This window comes from Polyodon spathula, chromosome 27 (genome assembly GCF_017654505.1).
Source record: "Polyodon spathula isolate WHYD16114869_AA chromosome 27, ASM1765450v1, whole genome shotgun sequence".
NCBI lineage: Eukaryota > Metazoa > Chordata > Actinopteri > Acipenseriformes > Polyodontidae > Polyodon > Polyodon spathula.
The window spans coordinates 972199-992083 of NC_054560.1; the positions used below are offsets into that span (position 1 = coordinate 972199).

At 39.0% G+C, this 19885-nt stretch overlaps 1 protein-coding gene across 2 annotated transcripts; it reads left to right on the forward strand.

The window, feature by feature from the left end:
- Positions 1-565: 565 nt before the first annotated feature.
- tspan37 (tetraspanin 37) lies at positions 566-19285 on the forward strand. Of its 2 annotated transcripts, XM_041230376.1 has the most exons (7): positions 571-1255; positions 3000-3191; positions 8848-8922; positions 11534-11632; positions 15899-16051; positions 16724-16807; positions 18967-19285. In XM_041230376.1, exons 1-7 carry the CDS (start codon positions 1193-1195, stop codon positions 19051-19053), a joined length of 753 nt encoding a protein of 250 aa, XP_041086310.1. In that variant the 5' UTR covers positions 571-1192; the 3' UTR covers positions 19054-19285. The 2 variants fall into 2 exon arrangements, with proteins under 2 accessions (XP_041086312.1, XP_041086310.1); XM_041230378.1 differs by lacking the exon at positions 8848-8922 and having other exon boundaries at positions 566-1255.
- The last annotated feature ends 600 nt before the right edge of the window (positions 19286-19885 follow it).

The window sequence follows — 19885 nt, forward strand, 5'->3', positions numbered from 1 at the left end:
CATCCTGTATTTACTCTATATTCTCTCATATCAGACCCAGATTAGTTTAGTAAAAAAAAAAAAAAAGTCCTTGGCAAGCATCACAACTCGACAAGCAGCTCTTGAAAACAGGTGGGTTTAATTCACACAGCATCAGCAGAGCATTGTGAAAATTGAAAGTGACAGAGATAGTAGAATTAAAAACAATGCAAAACAACAATGTTGCACACAGTATGACTCACCCTGTGTATATGTAAGTGTGAAGAGAAATCCTTTACAAGTGAGTGCACGTTACTTTTAGTGACTAGTGCAAGTCCTGAAAATAAAGCAATACCAACATGAACCACTAGAGGTCAGCAAACCCTTAAATTATTAGTAAATCAGACGTTTTGATGAGATTGTCTGTGACGTAGTTTTTGCAGGCTGCTTGTTACACGTGAGGGAAACCTGTGAAGCAATAAAGAATAGTGCCCGAGATATGTATGTTTGTTATATATATATATATATATATATATATATATATATATATATATATATATATATATATATATATATATCACGCCTAAGACTTGCTGTGCAGTTCTGCGGTAATGGTCTATTCGTTTTAACTAGAAAATACGTATTTTAAAAAAAGAAAGGTAATTTTACAGCTGTTGACATGCGTTGTCTCATATTCGCCAGTCAACACCAGTTGCCAGCAGCCTTCCTATCCCGATTTCTCCCTCACGCAACCAGTCTCGATCCTTTTTATCGGTATCTCATCAACTAATGTCCCGCACCTGAGGTTATTCAGCCTCGGACACGCCTCCCAATCACTACAAGCATGTTATACAGAACATGTCTGCTGATAGCTTTGGGATTACTGCGTTTGCTGCGCCTAGAAACGTTTGACATGCTTGGAAGACTGACGAGGTGCCGCTCTAGAAACGGGAAAAAGAAATGTCTGCGGTATTTCCGGTAGACCTTTCCCAGTAAACATTGACAAGCAAAGGAACAAGGAAGTTAAGAAGTTGAGGTTTTCACAAGCGATAGTTTATCGATTACTGAGCAGTCGCCAGGCTGTACTAGAAGCGATATACAGGGATATGTCGCGAGTGGGTAATCCTAATTAGTGCAAGAAATCGATATATATATCTTTTTTTTTTATTTTTATTTTATTTCTTTATTTTTTATTTTTTTAAAGCGAGTACTCGCTACTGACAAATTCCTCACCATGAGCGAACCGAGCCGTAGAATCTGCAAAATAGTTCTTCGGATTTTTAGCCAGTTGCTTTGGGTAAGTAAGGGTGCCATTCACTTTCTTTTGTTTCATTTTAGTTCTGCACTGTCTAACAATAATGTGTCGTTGTATATGAAGCTGTGATTTCCTAACTTCACCACAGCCCTGGCTTTCCTGTCCAGTGTGTCTGCATTCCGGCCTGTTTAAACTGCAAGCACGTAATATCGAGCCAACCGGAGCTTAGAATCAGATAGTCAGGGAGGCCAAATAAATAAACTAATAACAAAACAAGTGATTTATTCTAATACACGTGTTTCCAGTGTATGTAGAAGTACGCTGATAGTCGTCTTCACAGAAGATCTTTGCTAACGAGAGGAGGGAACCCAGATAGTGCAACAACATTGTGACAGCGTAGCAGTAAGGCTGGTTTCATGTAGTGACCACTGGCCATCATGAAAACGGTTATTATAGACCCTTGAAAAATGGCTCTGTATATGTGATATACAACCTTGTTTGTATTGAACCCTCTTATCACCAGACAGTCCTCAATGCTTGGCAATGCTTTCTGTGTTTGAGTCTTAATTGCCTAAGTAATCGCTCTTCATGCAGTGATTTAGAGGACAGACCATAAACACTAGTGCACTAGAGCAGACATTTTGAAAAGAGCTTTAAAACAGACTTAAAAGTTATAAGTGTAAAAAGTTGTCAGGATGTTAACAATGAAAAGGTAAATTGCAGGTGTGTTATAACGCAGTTTCTTCAGAACCCCGTTACTTACTCTTTAAAGATCCTAATTATTCAGCATCAGCAGCATGGCTAGGTAATCCATTCTGTGCCGTCACAACTGTGTAAACAACAGTATTTCTTTGTCTTAAGTCTTGTTTTTTTTACAGTCCTCTGGTCCTGGTTTCTGTGCTGCGTTTAATGTAGTGGCTAGGTTAACTGTGCCCACTCCTTTTGGATTTTAAAGACTTTCACCAATCTTTCTAATTCTAAGCTAAATATGCCCCCATATATTATAATGTGCTGTTGAAAGTCCTTGGCAAGTTTCATCATACTGTAGTTGGATAAGCAGTTCTCTAGATAAATGTAATAATATACTGTATAGATGGACAGAAAGACAGACTCCATATAACCTCACAATATGGCACACTCAGTAACTTAACAATTTGATTATCAGCTTCATCACAATTATTGTAACCACTGGTTTCATTGAGCCAGATTGACACTAGTCTTGGACTACCTTACCTAAGTTAACATTGGGAAGTTCAAGACTAGTGCTTATCAGACTCTGTGAAACCAGCCATATAATGACATACAGAAAGGCAGTCGGACAGACAGACAAAAGCAGAAGTGGGGTTGTCAGAGGGCCTGGTTAGCAGAAACAGCAATAGAGAAGTATATAAAAAGGGGGGGGTGTATCTACCGTTCACTTTTATTGGTATTCCAAATTCTGTTATCCTGCGATTAAATGATACAGTACAATTTGGTAAACAAACGTAAACAGCCCGTGGTAGAGCCGAACAACCCACTGCAATAAAACACTTGACATTTTGTTAAAAAAAACAGAACCTCAAAACAAGGAAACACCTTGCCCAATAGCTGCATCTACAGAGAGTGTATTTGCAATTGTACTTGGATACAGCTGCCTTCCTTGTATCTCTCTCGATGTGCCCTGTACTTAACACTTAATAAAGTAAGGAATTCAATATTCCAACACTGCAGCTGGTAAAACAGGGCAGTGACATGTACCTTTGTGATTGTTACTAAGCGGTTTGTTTCCTTGTTTCTGTAATTACAGCTTGCTGCTCTAGTGATAGCCCTAAGTGGTATTTTCCTCCTGATTAATTTCAAGCACTACCGACTGTTCTTCGAGGATGAATACATCATCCTTCCAGCACTCCTGGCTGTCATAGCGGCCTTGTTTCTTCTTGCTGCTGGTATTGCTGGCTGTTGTGCATCAGAGAAAGAATCGCCATGTCTTCAGGGCATTGTAAGTAAAATAATCCATCCAGTGTTGTTGTTGTTATTATTATTATTATTACTTATTATTATTAAAACTTTTTCAATCAGTCAGCCATTATTTTTTATAGCGCCTTTCATAGTGGACCACCATCACAAAGCGCTTTACAAGATGCACTTATCATTTCAAGAAAATCCTTACATATCTTAATATTTTTTTTAACAGAGAAGATTTATACAGAATCGTTGCTTGCTTATTGTTGTTATTTTTACCCTTTTTATTGCCCCCTTTGTCTGATTTTCTGCATTTTTGCACAATTTTCACATTGAATCTGGTCAGATCTTTTTGTGGGTTGTAGTATATATAGGGCAGTCTGAGAGAAAAAATGACACCAAAGTTTGGTGCTTCTTTCATTTGTTTGGTGTGCAAGGTATTCAATCATGCAATCTTCAGGTGTAAAAAAGTTATTGCCCCCTTAGTTAACTCAACCCAATTAAAGGGATCATTAGGGTCGGCTGTTTGAATACTTTGGTTAACAATCAAGCCTGATTTGGGCCAGCCCTGCTTAATATAAATCTGACTAACTTTGGCCCTTGCCATCAGAGTGAAGTTCTCAGCACACAGGTTCTAGAGGCACATCATGCCACGATCAAAAGAAATTCCTGAAAACCTCCGGAAAAATGTTGTTGATGCATATCAGTCTGGAAAGGGTTACAAAGCCATTTCTAAGGCTCTGGGGCTCAAGACCAAACCACAGTCAGAGCCATATTGTCCAAATGGAGAAGGTTTGGGACAGTAGTGAATCTTCCGAGGAGTGTCCAAGAGCAAGGCGTACGCCTTTTATTCATTTTATTCCCTCTTTATTCCTGAGTGAAGCTGTCAGCACACACAGGTTCTAGAGGCACATCATGCCACGAGGAGTGAAAATCCTGCCAAAAACTCTCTCCAAGAGCAAGGCGTACAATCGTCCAGGAAGTTACAAAGAACCCTAGAACAACATCAGGAATCTGTAGACATCTCTCGCCTCGGCTAAGGTCAGTGACTCCACCATCAGAAACACACTGGGGAAAAATGGGATTCCTGGCAGAGTAGCAAGGCAGAAACCACTGCTCACTAAGAAGAACATGAATGCTCGTCTCAATTTTTGCCAAAAAGCACCTGGATGATCCTCAAGAGTTCTGGAACAATGTTCTATGGACAGATGAGTCAAAAAGTGGAACTTTTTGGCAAACATGGGCCCCGTTATGTCTGGCGAAAACCAAACACTACATTCCACAGAAAGAAACTCATACCAACGGTCACATACCAGTTCACTCACGACCGCGGCGCCTTTATTTAATGAAAACCTACCCCTTCATTATTCTTTTAATTCAGTAAGGTTGTGTTGTGTGAAATTTAATTACTTTAAATTTAAAAGGAAGTTGATGTGGAAGTAAATAAGACAATTACTTCACAGAGTAATTTTTAAAAGGTCCTTTATTATTTCACACACACACACGCAGTTACATACACAGTCTCTTTTATTGTTACACCATCCTCATTACCTTCCTCTTCCTTTTATACTCACCTTTTTTTCTTACTTTTTTCGTCATCCACTCTCTCATCACTTTCATACAAAGATTATATTAATCACAGATCAATACAATCCATGAGACGCAACTGAACTAATTCTTACCCTTCCAAGCGGATCGGGAGAGCCCTTCGACCCTGGTAAGAGAAAGCAGCTGTCTCCAAGAAATTACCGAGCAGGACTGCGCGCTAATCCTCACGGCTGACTCTCATCAGAGCAGAGGAGAACCCCGTCCTTTATAACTTACCAAGTTAGGCTTTTGCATGCGAGAGAGTAATTGGCCAGATCACTCCCTCGAGGCTCGGCCCTCTGAATAAACCATTCCTTTCCCTAGAACATTCTAACAAAAACAAGTTATATAAATGTGACAAAAAACAAGTTATATAAGATATGGGGTTATTATAGGGCAAGGGCAAAGATGAACTCGAACGCATTTCTAGAACTTTCTAAAACACACTTTTTTTTTATTACATTTGGGGATGCTTTGCTGCATCAGGACCTGGATGACTTGCCATCATTGAAGGAACCATGAATTCTGCATTGTATCAGAGAATTCTATAGGAGAATGTCAGGCCATCCGTCCGTGAGCTGAAGCTGAAGTGCAGCTGGGTCATGCAACAAGACAATGATCCGAAACAAACAAGCAAGTCTACATCAGAATGGTTGAAGAACAAGAAATTTTAAGTTTTGGAATGGCCTAGTCAAAGTCCAGACCTAAACCCCATTGAGATGTTGTGGCAGGACCTGAAACAAGCAGTTTATGCTCGAAAACCCACAAATTTCACTGAGTTGAAGCAGTTCTGCATGAAGGAGTGGGCCAAAATTCCTCCATGGCGCTGTGAGAGACTGATCAATAACTACAGGAAGCGTTTGGTTGCAGTTATTGCTGCTAAAGGTGGCGTAACCAGTTATTGAGTCTAAAAAATTCATGTCCCAGAAAAAAAGTGTGTCCCGGGTGTTGCATAACTTTCTTTAATAAATAAATGAAATAAGTATCAATATTTTGTGTTATTTGTTCACTCAGGGTCCCTTATATCTAATATTAGATTTTGGTTGAAGATCTGATAACATTCAGTGTCAAAAATATACAAAAATGCAGAAAATCAGACAGGGAGCAAATAAAACAAAATGCTGCATAATACATTAAATACAGTGGAACCAAACAAAATGTACGTATTACCATGTAATTTACCTGTGCACCTTAATAACTGATGTGGACGTCTTACTGAAATAGTACAGCAATAGTGCATAATACATGAAATAGTATACAGCAACACAGCAGCTAATAGCAGATATCAGGCTTGAAGAGCATGGAAAGCAAGAGAGAACAAGTGGGTCTTGAGAGTTGATTTAAAGCGAGCGACGGTGGGAGCATCATGCACCAAAGCTGGGAGAGAGTTCCAGAGAGTCTGAGCCATGAAGCTAAATGAGCGTTCTCCAAGTGTGGTGCACTTTTGCTTGGGGATAACAAGCAGGCCAGAGTCGGAGAACCTCAGCTTGCAGCGTCCCTGGATCGCCAAACAGTTGTCCAACTCCTCCACCAGCCCTGTACACAGTACTTTCCGCTAACATCCACTCGTCCTCTCAAACTTTCATTAGGACGTAACATTCCATCGTCACGTCGATTTCTACCTGATCAGGAAACCGCCACCGATCTACGTCACTACATCGTGGCTACAGTGCAATGTCACCACGCTGTCCAAAGTCGATCCTGGCTCTTCTAGTTCTAAACACTAGTCAAGTTGATTCAATCGGGCGAGACAGGTCCTCTAGTTCTGCAAATACACATTCCCATATGTTACTCCGGAGATCATTAACCTCCCTAAAACTAAATTCCAGGAGCTGGTGGACAGAAGCGAGTCTGACGTGTCGAGTTGTCACGGGAACCTACCAAGGTAATCTGCCGACCGCGATCTAGTGTTCTAGTGGTAAATTGAATGATAGGACAGCCGGATCTCGGGCTATACGCATTGTGGTTTAAACGTAGTTGGAGTGTCATCTTGTTGGGGGGTTGTGTAACCTATTGCTTTGACAATTACAAAATAACAAACCAAACAGAAAAGTAAGTTTGTCGTTGCACTTAAGGTCGGTCCGCCCCTTTCTCGTCTATTGGGTCTAATATTAATAATAATGGGTTTTATTATTATTATTATTATTATTATTAATAGCAGACTATCTCACCTGTTCAAACGAACTCCTGCGTTGTAATTTAGGGACGCATAAATTGGATCCATCATTTGTTTATTATCAGATTATTGTCATTTAATGTGAGCTCATTGTCGAAAACCTCTTCCCCACCATGCCAAGACACAAGACACCACGTTCTGTGTTCGTGGCTTTTCATCACAGGACACACCGACAGTCAGCGTCAGGGGGTGACTGGGGCAACTGGTCCTTTACTCATCCCCCGATGGTTTTAGGGCTAAAGCACTTTTAGCCACTGTAACTCCCCAGTGGCGTTTTTAATTGGAGAACATCGCGGTTACGTATGGCCTGTTTTAGGGGCCAATGCATACCGGACAAGTACAGAGAGAAAAAAAACTTGTTTAAATGAACTACTGCACAACGCAAGCAGTGCAAAACTATGTATCTTCCTTCTGTAGATATCCCTTTTTTATTCCTTCGCCTTCCTGTGTGCATTGCACTTAGACAAAAAATGTGCACAAATAACATTTACAAAAAAAAAAATTCTCCAAAGTGGTTAACGTTGTTGTTTACTATTCAAATAACAACAAAGTTTTAATCAGCCTATCAGTGCGTCTGTACTGCTTTTCTGTGACCTGTAATGTGCAGTAGGGGGTGGGACAAAGTTGGTGCTGCATTGTTTTGATTTAGGTTGCTAAAATATAGTTTTCAGCATTGGAGGTAAAATAGTAGAAATGGACAACAAAAAAAGCAAAGTATATTTCATCTGATGATCATTTCAAGATATTTCCTAAAGAAACTGTACATGCAGATTGAGGTAATTGTTTTGCATGTCTTAACGTGACTTTGGAGAAAGGAACGCTCGATCACTATGTAGCTTCAGAATTGTACATTAAACAAAAGGCTATTACAGAGGCTGTTGAACAGAACGTAAAATAAACAGCTTTCAGAAACCAAACTGGAAAGTTCGTCCTTCAGTGTTTCTCTTAACCATAAACAAAGGAACAGATCACCTAGGCACGTCCCCTTGGTTAGCGAGTGCAACCGCTTCTCCAATTCGTGGTTACCACATTGCTTTCTCTCTGGAGCGATGACTTGGTGCACCATAGCTCCGCCCCCTTTCTAGATGGCCAACATCCAGCTAACCCTTGGAATGAATTGTCTGACCGTCCAGTCTGGGACACTCTGTTCCCTTTACACAGCGCCCTCATAGGTCAGGAGGGAGATTTATAACCAAGATTCATTCTTTCTCTGTCACTTGGTGGCTGCAGGCTCGATGAGAGGCCACAAACAAACACGCAGCATTTCAGGGAATTCAACTTCAGACTTTTATTATATCTCATGGGTTCTGCATAACTGGGTTCCCTTTTGTAGCAGTATCAATCCTGTACACATATAGGCATTAGGCACACTGTCTCAAAGGAGGAATGGAGCAACAAAACACACTATCTCCATTTAACTCTCTCCTGCTCTCATTAGATTCTCGCGCAACCTTTACTTTAGTCTCTGTAGACTAGAGAGCACTCAGAAGTAATTCTAGTCTCTAGGGATTAGAGCACTCAGAAGTAATTCTAGTTATGCGCTGGTGTAACTTTTTGTTTATACACAGACAATACACATAGCAGGCTACTCTATAGTAGTAAGCCGAGGAAAGCTAGTAAGGTGCCATTTGATTTTCGCAGCTTTCCTCTTTCCCCTGACCCAATGTGCCATCCTGTGTTACAAGTCATGTCATTGTAAAAATAATAAGAACAATGTATACTTACAAATATGTTCATAATAATGATTGTACGTTTACATTTCAATTATGTTTTTCTCGTGACTGTTTGTACATTCTAACTAAAATGAATTAAGCAACGGTAGTTACCCATATCCCGCACGTATGTTTTTCAACATAATCTAGAGTGTTTTAATATTGGAATTTCATATTTGCTCTCTCCTTGTTAACTATCTCACTGTTTTTCATTGCAGTTTGTGTATTTTCTCATCATCGTGTTTTGCTTGGAAGCAACTGCAGCAACTTTATCTTATATCAACGTTGAAAAGGTACACATTTAAATTGAAAAGGGATCATTAACAGACCCTGTCTATTACATCAGTTAATATGTACAGTGGACCCTGTCTCATATGTTAATATGTACAGTGGACCCTGTTTATTATATCTGTTAATATTTACAGTGGACCATGTTTATTACATATGTTAATATGTGCAGTGGACCCTGTCTCGTATATGTTAATATGTACAGTGGACCCTGTCTCATATGTTAATATGTACAGTGGACCCTGTCTCATATATGTTAATATGTACAGTGGACCCTGTTTATTATATCAGTTAATATGTACAGTGGACCCTGTCTCATATTTTAATATGTACGGTGGACCCTGTTTATTATATCAGTTAATATGTACAGTGGACCCTGTCTCATATTTTAATATGTACGGTGGACCCTGTTTATTATATCAGTTAATATGTACAGTGGACCCTGTCTCATATACAGTACCAGTCAAAAGTTTGAGTACACTTGCTGGAAACTAGGTTTTTTTCATAATTGACATAATTTCAATGTTTTACGCTGTATACGTTTCTGTAAATACTTGAAAATTAAAACACATGTTACAATATATAAAACAAAATATAAGGAGTATCAAAGCAATGTTCAAGAAAATTGAAAATTGTTTCTAAATCTTGGATTCCTCAAAATAGCCACCCTTTGCCTTAATAACAGCTTCACAAACACGAGGCATTCGGTTAACAAGTTTCAGCAGGAAATCACCCAACATGTCTTCCCAGCTCTTCTGCAGCAATTCCCAGAGATGTAGGGCACTTGTGGGTAGCTTTGCTTTGACTCTTCTGTCCAGTTCGTCCCATACAAGTTCTATGGGATTGAGGTCTGGAGACTGGGCAGGCCAGGTCATTAGATTGAGTTGTCCTTCACTTTCCTTTTTCACCAGATAGTTCTTGCACAACTTTGAGGTGTGTTTCGGGTCATTATCTTGCTGAAGAATGAAGGACTGCCCAACTAGCCGTAATCCTGATGGAATGGCATGCCTCTGAAGTATGCTATGATAGCCATGCTGGTTGAGCTTGCCATGGACTTGGTAAAGATCACCAGCTCTGTCACCAGCAAAGCAACCCTAGACCATGACACTGCCTCCTCCATGCTTGACAGTGGGAACCAGACATGCAGAACTCATGCGCTCTCCCTCTCTGCGTCTTACAAATACTCGGCGGTTGGACCCAAATATTTCAAATATGTACTTATCTGTCCATAAGTCCGACTTCCACACATCCGGTTTCTGTGTTTTCTGGCCCAGGCAAGACTCTTCCTCTTATTCTGCACTCTTAACTGGTTTCTTTGCAGCAATTCTTCCAGTTAGGCCAGCTTCATGCAATCTCCTCTGAACAGTTGATATTGAAACATCTGTACTTCCAGTAGCATTTAGCTGAGCTTGTATTTCAGGGGCAATTAATTGCTGGTTTCGCAGACTTGTGACTCGAATGAACTTGTTCTCTGATTCTGAGGTCACCCTTGGCCTGCCTGACCTTGTTCGGTCCTCATGAGTGCCAGTTTCTTCAAATCGTTTGGTCTTGGCCACAGCAGTTACAGACACTTGCAAAGTTCTTGCGATTTGTCTTAAAGATTGACCTTCATTTCTTAAAGTAATTACAGACTGTCTTTTTTCTTTGCTTAACTGAGCGTATTTTGCCATTTTCTGCTCCGTTACATTCAGGAATGACAAACTTGTGCCCATTCTACCTATATTTATAGTAATCATGGACTCTCAACCTTTAACAATAATTGGTGACAAAAGGATAATTAGGTAACATGCTAGTAAATTCAGAGAACATCAAACAAAGACACTTTTATACTTAGGCCAGTGTTCTAACACCATATTATACACATTTCAGACTTTTAACTGACTTGGGCTTCAGACTGAAATCCCCTTTCTTTGGGTGACCATTTCATTGAAATTGACCTCTGGTCATATCAATGGGTCAGATCTTTAGAAATCATATGATAACATAGGCAGTTCCTCTTATATTTTGCCACTGTTAACAAAGTGGTAACCTGTTAGCTGCCCCTAACCTTGTTTTAATCGTTGTCCCTAAACATGTGACTGGCCGCTGCAAGCCTGTATTGAGAATGTGAATCATGTTTTTGTTGAGGTGTCCTTGCAGCATCGGGACAGACAGAGTTTCTGGTTAGACAGATGGACTGGTTTCCCCCTTTTCTTTGGAGGTGCCCACTTTCTTAATCGCTGTTTGCCCTCTCTGGAACAATGCTTGCCAGTAGTAATTGTAAAATACTCCTCACAATATTTAATTGTATGCTGCTGATATTGTATTTTACATCCCTTTAGTAATAATCAATAAATTCCTAATCAGCTAACAGAACAGATTCTAATTTACAATGGTGATCTGGTGGAGACTCTGCTCAAACTACAGCAAAGACAACCTCCAGTTGACATCCACAAAACATAAATATCTACATATATAGCAATTTCACCAGAAGAAAAAAATACATCCAGTTATTTGATAATCCATTCAACCTGTAGTTTAAAAATAAGAAGCTCAGTTTGAATCAAGTATTGGAGACCTGGGTGATTGGTGTAAAAGCAATGCCTGTATTGTGTTAAATGCCTTTCTCTGTCCTAGATGGGATCGGAGCTGGCTCCGTTTGAGAGGGTCTTTCACCAGTACAATGGCAGCAGCAAGGACCCTGATACACAGGCTGTGGATTTCTTACAAAAAGAGGTATGTCATTTTCATTTTAAATACTGATCTTTTAATGTGCACATTTCAAATGTGGTGCATGGAATATATTTTTGTACAAATAATTTGTACCCTGCCAGAATTTGCGTGAAATGAGTCAGTTTTGAACTAAGACGTTCTCTTTTGCTGCCAGATGCTGAGAGACTGATGCAGGCTTTTATAACAGCTAGGATTGATTATTGATATTGCAATTATCTTTTCTCTGGTGTTTCAAGTTGTGTTTTATCTCGATTACAGTTTGTGCAAAATGCTGCTGCCAGAGTTTAAACTACAATAAAGAAGTATGAACACATTACCCCTGTGTTAGCAGTCTTACACTGGGTCTGACATGTTACTTTATGAAAACGTGTCGATGGCCACCGTTTACTGTGAAGAAACGGCAATGGCAATGAATGAAAAAAAAAAAGCGCTGTCAGCTTTATGTACTATATTTCAGGAATAAACAAAACAACGTTTAACTTTAAGTGTTATTTGGTTTTCATTTAATTCAGTGGGGTAAAGTAAGTCCTACACAACCTATTCTTTACTCCTGGGATATTTTTCTATTTAAGCGTGTTATATATTCTAAGGTCTTGCTGTAAAATAAAGGCACACACACACACAGGGGCCACGCCCCCTGACCCTGCTGCTATGCTGCCTCTGCCTGCGTTCACAGCAATGTAATGACTTTTAGTACGTTTCGAAAAACGAACGAATATCCAAACGAATGTTTAAATTGAGTGAATATCCGAACATGAAAATCTTGTGTTCGTCCCAGCACTACTAAATACACCACACGTAATTCATCCCCTGATTACAGGTGCATTCGGTTGATTAGACATTACGGTTGAGCAAAGATAGGATAATTGACTGTCTACTGTATAGTGCTATATTTATTAATAATAATAATCTTTATTTGTATATAGCACCTTTCATAGTGGACCACCATCACAAAGCTCTTTACAAGATAACATAATTTGATCAATGTAATGTTGAATTTCTTTAGCTAGTTGGGATGTAATGTTTTGTTGCTGACCACTGAGGTGTAAGACCATGGGAAGAGCGCTTCTTTCAAATTATTGTTTGTTTGAAAACAATGGAAAGAGACAACAAGAACAGGCTGAAAGGGATCGGAAAAGTTATTAACCGATAAACAAAATCTTGAATATCGTTTTCATTCCAGGGCTAATAAATTCATTTTGTTTTGTTTTTTGTTTCTGGTCCATGAAAAATGTAGATCTTTCCAGTTCCAGGTGATGATGATAATAATAATAATATCAGGGTTTTCCCCAGGCCTTTTCAGTTGGGAGGGCCGTCCAGCAAAGTGGCTGTCGCCTCCCGGCTGTAAAAACCTGATCCGCCTGTCTTGCAGGTGCTACTATGCCTTTAAAAATAAGGATTGATTGCGCTTCTAGCAGACCAGATCACTTCCATGTTGCTGGGTGAAAAAAAAAATCTTGGAACCACATGACAACTGTGTTACGTCTTGACACAACATTTAACCAATCAGAGAGTTGAAGGAGAAGGTTTTCTGTGTTAAACACTTAGAGGATTCAAAATGACTGCTAAAAAATAACCAATTATTTTCAAAGCAAAAGTAGTGACAGTGAATGCAGGGGGACAAAATAAACCAGCGATCAGAGCAATCCACCACCTAATACTAATACTTTATTAAAAAAATATTAAGATTACTTTCAAGTATTATCATTAAGTCCATTTTTTGTCATATTATTGTACTGTAAGGTGACATGAAGTACATAATTGCTATACATATGCACCAAAATACAAAACGCGTATTCCTTTTGTTTTGATATCGTAACAATATGTACCCATGTACTTGTGAGTGCAGGGGTGCTGGATTATTACACTGCGGTTTCATGCAACAGTTATGATGGTGACCAAACGTGTGAGAGCACTGTTGTGTTAAAATGAAGAGTGCATTCAAAAAATGTAAAATAGCAAAAAACTAAAATAGACGTGCATTAACAAAATGCCCATAACATAAAGAAAACAATTTAAATGAATCAATAAGCTCAATAATTAAGCTAAGAAAGAAGTGAAAAGATTACAGTTTTTTTCTGAACTCCAATAACCCTGCGTTCTCTTTCCCCAGTCAAATCGCAGAGTGCTTAAACAAGCACAATAATTTACCATCATAAAAAAACAGTAATGAAAAAGAAATGTACAATATAAAAAAGCACAACCAGGTATAGTCAGTGAAAGACAACACATTATTCAGATTCTTTGTAGTATTATATATTTAAGGTAAGGCAAGTTTATTTTTCCGTTAAAAGTCCTCCGGCTATAATGTTCTGCCGCCCGGCTGTACAGAATTCCTCGGGAGAACCCTGATTGTACAATCAAAATGTCTCATTCGCCATGAACAATTTCAAACACTGTTTTTTTTTTTTTTTTTTTTATTATAATTCAGTTTAAAAAGGTTTACGAACTGACTTGCTGACAGATCAGGGTCAATTGCAGCATTCCACCAAAAGTTGATGAGATGATTGAGCTCATCAGTTAAACTAGATCAAGTTTAGTGCTGAATGCATCTTAATAAACCCGAGCCTTGCGGTCATAGCTCAGATCCACAATGAGTGGATTAGGTCAGTCCAGTGAAGTTCGCGACTACGCTAGTCTGCTTGCTGTGATTTGTGCCCTTTCTCCAATATGTGCACAGCTGTTTAATACAGGTTATACATGTGAAAGGTTCCTCATGTCTGTATTACATCACCCATGAATAATGGATACATTTTAATAAACAAGCATTTTAAACTTTTACTACAACCTTGCATCCCTTATAAAAATAAGAAAGTAAGTCAGAGTTAGTTAAGTAAGCAGTAAAACCCACAACAGGGTTACCGGTTTACAGGCTCCGTTTATTTTACAAAAAGAAAACAAAAAACATTTTAAACTTTAAATGAAGTTTTATGTAATGTATCCTTAATTTGTCTGTAGAAGCTTCTACCACAATTTTGCCCCATTTGCATACATTGACTATAACAATCAGAGACTGCAAGGGATTCAATACATGTTTTAGGAGTAGGGTCAGGGTGATTCAGTGCATGTTGTTTTAGGAGTAGGGTCAGGGTGATTCAATGCATGTTGTTTTAGGAGTAGGGTCAGGGTGATTCAATGCATGTTGTTTTAGGAGTAGGGTCAGGGTGATTCAGTGCATGTTGTTTTAGGAGTAGGGTCAGGGTGATTCAGTGCATGTTGTTTTAGGAGTAGGGTCAGGGTGATTCAATGCATGTTGTTTTAGGAGTAGGGTCAGGGTGATTCAATGCATGTTGTTTTAGGAGTAGGGTCAGGGTGATTCAATGCATGTTAGGTGTAAATAAGGACCATTTTTACAGTCGGAGTTGACCGTGCCTCTGACTTCTTCTGAAGTATTTTCAGAAGGTTTATGCCCAGGTTGCAACTGTGATGGCAGATATCATGTATAGGTAAAATACTTTATTTTGCTTACTTCAGTCTGTCGACACCAACCCCACAGTTACTAGAGACAGATATATGGTACGTTTTGCCTCACAGCCTCAATTATTTAGTGCACTGTATGTAACGATAATGAACACAAATCAAGCACATACAACCCCAAGGCAGAGCGCTTGTTTTGGTTCTTTAACCCTTTACAGTCCTATGTGGGACCAGGTCCGACATTACAATTTTCCCTTTCCAGTCAGATATCATCAAAAAGACATCAAGCACAGGTCTCTAGTCGTTTTTTCTCCAGAAAAAGCTGAGAAAACCTTTCATGGCTGAGTGAGACCGATAGGAGCCGATTGAAGCCAAAAAAAAAAGGGGGGACGTATCTGATAGCCCCCCCTGCACCACAGAGATAACACGGACATAAACAAAGGAGATAGCTGCTTCTGCATCCAGCACTCAAAGAATATCCAAGACATTTGCAGAGCTTTTTGAGATGTTATAGTAATAAAATAATGACTTGGATTGCATTATTGGTGAGTTTGGTGATAAAACGAGTGTTTAGGAGAGGATTTATCAGTATGCATGTCTATAAAGAGGTATTTGAAGAATGCAGTGAACAAGGGGTGGAGCTTGGCTGGAGATGCATTACTGAGTGTACTTTTGCAACTCAGTGTCTTTTAAACCATTTTTACTCTGAAAAAATACATATTTTAAACAGCGCATGTAAAATAAACAGTGTGTGTGAAAATAAGTTGGACCCAACGCGTCTGGCAAGCCGTTAAGGGTTAACTGATCCATTGTGTGCATTTTTAGTTATCAAGCTGTTGTTTTTGTTCATAGCTCCATTGCTGCGGATTGCATGGCTTCCAGGACTGGCAGACAAGCCCATGGTTTAATGAGAGCGGGCACACCAGGGTACCGCTCAGCTGCTGCAACTCGACTTTCACCAACTGCACCGGAAGTGTTGACCAGCTGGGACTGCTCTTTACAAAGGTACCCAAGATTACCATGCTGGAGATTGAGTCCTGTCAACTAAAGGGATTGTAGCTAGCGAAATAATCTGATCAATCTGACCTGTTTTGAAAGAAACAAGTTTTTCAATTTCATTTTAAGCACCTTGTAACACACTAGGATAAAGACAGTTCTCAGTTTGCTTGCCTTGCCTTCCAGGAAGTCTGTTACTACTTTACTTCCTAGGTCATTAAAAAAAAAAAGTCATTTCTGGTTAGTGACTGGAAAGGCAGCATTGAAGGGGTGGGAACCATTTCACTCTCCACCTAGGAAGTGCAAGACATCTGAAGACAAACAGAGATTTCTTGAACTTTGCAGTGGTGTAGTACCATGTTAGCATTAGCACCACGATCAGTGCTTCCCCAGCTTCTCCTGTGTTGTTTGGCCTTGCTTTCTTTGGGACTTTGAAGGTGATTCAGTATTAGGAAGCAACAGCAACTCTTCTGTAGTATTTCAAAAATATCTGCATTATAGTAAGCAAAGGGATCTTTAACACAACAAGAAGGGGCGGCATTCAGGTTGCCAGTTCTAATAAGATGTTAGACATTCATTTTCAGGTTTTTGTCTTGCGCTGTTCACAGGGGGTAATGCTGTATTGCTGGTGCTAATACAACACAATGGATTTCAATGCTTTGGTTTGTGGTGTTCCACCAGGGCTGCCAGGGGAAGCTGGAAAATGTTCTGTCGTTCATTCTGCATTTAATACTCTGGTCTTCGGTAGGTGCGGCTGGGATTCAGGTCAGTGCTATTAGAATTTCCTTTTAAACATTTGAAATATTGACAAGTATATATATATATTTGACAAGTCCTTTTTTATTGTCTATCGCACAAGTAATATTTCAGTTACTAGGAACCTTCACAATAAAAACCCACCAACAAAATATTAGCCAATCACTGGTTATTCCTTGCGGCCAATCATATTAAGAATTAGAAATTGGAAGCAAGTTAGGTTGTAGAGTAAACCCCAACACAAATCCAACCTCAACCTACTTTTTCTACTTTTTTTTCAATTGAATTTTATAAGGAATTAATAATGTCAGTATGGTAAACAGGTAAGTAATTATTTGGCTTGTAACAAGCTTTTCACTTTATACTTTAAACAGTGTTCTAAGTTTTTCAAGCACTGTAGAAATACATTTCTAAAACTGCATTCTTGAAAAATACATCATTTGATTTTGCTGAGCTCCCTGAATCTCTGGAATATAATTTATTTGTTTAGAAAGGTCACCTTTATAGTTTTGAGTTTAGTGAAAACAAAAATCAATTAAAAAAGAATAATCATACTTTTAGAGCTTCTTAATTCATATCAGAAAGTCGCTGTGTGATTAAGTGTTCTGTGCTTTGCTTCTAGTCTCTCTTGTTCCCAGCACACGCCATCTCTGCTTGCAGGCAACGTCAATGAATTCACCTGGCAAATTCAGTGTAAAACGAAGCACTAAAGTCTCAAATCAAAAATTGCCTTCTGTCAAACAGGCAGATATATCAGACTGATGTGACAGAAGGACTGATTGATAGCAAAAAGAAAAGAACAACAGAATAACTTAATACCACTTAATTTACAAAAATGAAAGTAATTTATTAGAAGAACATAAGAAAAATTACAAACAAGAGGAGGCCATTAGGCCCATCTTGCTCGTTTGGTTGTTAGTAGTTGCTTATTGATCCCAGAATCTCATCAAGCAGTTTTTGAAGGATCCGAAGGTGTCAGCTGTGTGTAAAAAAAAAAAAAAAAAAAAAAAAAAAAAAAAAGTGCCTCATTCTGAAAGCCCCTTTATCTAATCTCCATTTGTGACCCCTGGTCCTTGTTTCTTTTTTCAGGTCGAAAAAATAGACACTGTCAATACCTTTTAGAATTTTGAATGCTTGAATCAGGTCGCCGCGTAGTCTTCTTTGTTCAAGACCGAATAGATTCAATTCTTTAAGCCTATCTGCATATGACATGCCTTTTAAGCCCGGAATAATTCTGGTCGCTCTTCTTTGCACTCTTTCTAGAGCAGCAATATCCTTTTTGTAGCAAGGTGACCAGAACTGAACACAATATTCTAGATGAGGTCTTACCAATGCATTGTATGGTTTTAACATTGCATCCCTTGATTTAAATTCAACACTTTTCACTATATATCCAAGGATCTTGTTGGCCTTTTTTAAAGCTTCTCCACTTTGTCTAGATGAAGACATTTCTGAGTCAACATAAACTCTTAGGATTTTTTTCACAGATTCCTTCTTCAATTTCAGTATCTCCCATATGATATTTATAATGTACATTTTTATTTCCTGCGTGCAGTACCTTACACTTTTCTCTATTAAATGTCATTTGCCATGTGTCTGCCCAGTTCTGAATGCTGTCTAGATCATTTTGAATGACCTTTGCTGCAGTGTTTGCCACTCTTCCTATTTTTGTGTTGTCTGCAAATTTAACAAGTTTGCTTACTATACCAGAATCTAAATCATTAATGTAGATTAGGAATAGCAGAGGACCTAATACTGATCCCTGTGGTACTCCACTGGTTACCACACTCCATTCTGAGGTTTCTCCTCTAATCAGTATCTTCTCTTTTCTACGTTAACCACTCCCTAATCGGTGTGCTTGCATTTCCTTGAATCCCTACTGCGTTCAGTTTGAGAATTAAAACTAGAGGAGAAGAATTAGACGAGACTCGATTTAACGTATTTTAAAATCCTCAGGAGTTGTCAAAGTTAACCCTAACCAGCACAGAAATCGGACCTTAACCAGGACCAGAGAACACACGGGTGAGGGCATGGGCTGTCTAGCCATGCTGTTGATGCTGAATCACTGGGATCCTTTAAGATCAAGCTTGAGTTTTGAGATCAGTAAGCTACAAGGAACTGTTACGTTTCTTCTACAGAATTGTTCACACTCCTCTTTTTTCTGGCAGGTTGTGGGGCTCGTCAGTGTGTCTGTACTAATGAGAGAGTCCCCGCTGCAGGAATATCGAATCTTGGACAGAGATCCCTTTTCCTAAATCATGGTGAATGCAGGGACAGCATCGCCCTTCATCCCTTCAAACACAATGGCGATGTATATCATGAGGAAGTGTTGTAAATGTGTTTAAATAGGTTTCAAATTACTGTGTAATATTATTGGGCTTTCATCATGCTACAACCCACTGATTCCTGCTGGCTTGTGCAGTTTGTCTTTATGCAGGGCAGCACAGTAGCAATTTTATGGTATATATTAAAAAAACATACTGATTATTTTGACTTGCTGTTATGGTGTGTAACAGGGTGCCGGTCCGAGGTATAAATATTAATTTTCGTAATGGATACTTCACTCAGATTGCAAAGGTTGTACACAATGACTGACATTCACAAGACAAACTCACAGCTAACCACTTAATAGTGCGACTGCTCTCTCCTAAGGAAAGACACAGCATTAAATAATGTTAAATACATGACACGTGTTTCTTCTCATTTATACGGATTTGTTTAACCCGTCTTTGTTTACAAACACGATTGTTAAACTATTCCATCCTTTACTCATTATTATTCTCTAGTTCCTAACCATTGCCAGTAAAGACTGAGCATCAGCATTACCCCTTCTGTGGAAGATTGCAGAACATACGGCTATATAACAAAACCCTTTTCCCACAAAGGACAGCTTCATTAAGGGTATCGCCCTAATCTACATACAGCAGTACACCTCACGTATTGAATACACATTGCTCAACATGAACGGTGTATTATAAACCACTGCTCTAGCGCCAGTAGAATAACATTAACAATAATAATCCCAATACCAGGCTTTGAAATATTACAGTGACGGTCTCACCCTCACATGGTGCATCAACAATGTTA

Excerpts from the sequence above, each read along its gene's own strand:
- tspan37 (XM_041230376.1), top strand. The coding sequence starts at position 1,193 with ATGAGCGAACCGAGCCGTAGAATCTGCAAAATAGTTCTTCGGATTTTT. Across the intron at positions 1,256-2,999 it reads TTTTTAGCCAGTTGCTTTGG|CTTGCTGCTCTAGTGATAGC; the intron begins GTAAGTAAGGGT and ends CTGTAATTACAG. Across the intron at positions 3,192-8,847 it reads CGCCATGTCTTCAGGGCATT|TTTGTGTATTTTCTCATCAT; the intron begins GTAAGTAAAATA and ends TTTTCATTGCAG.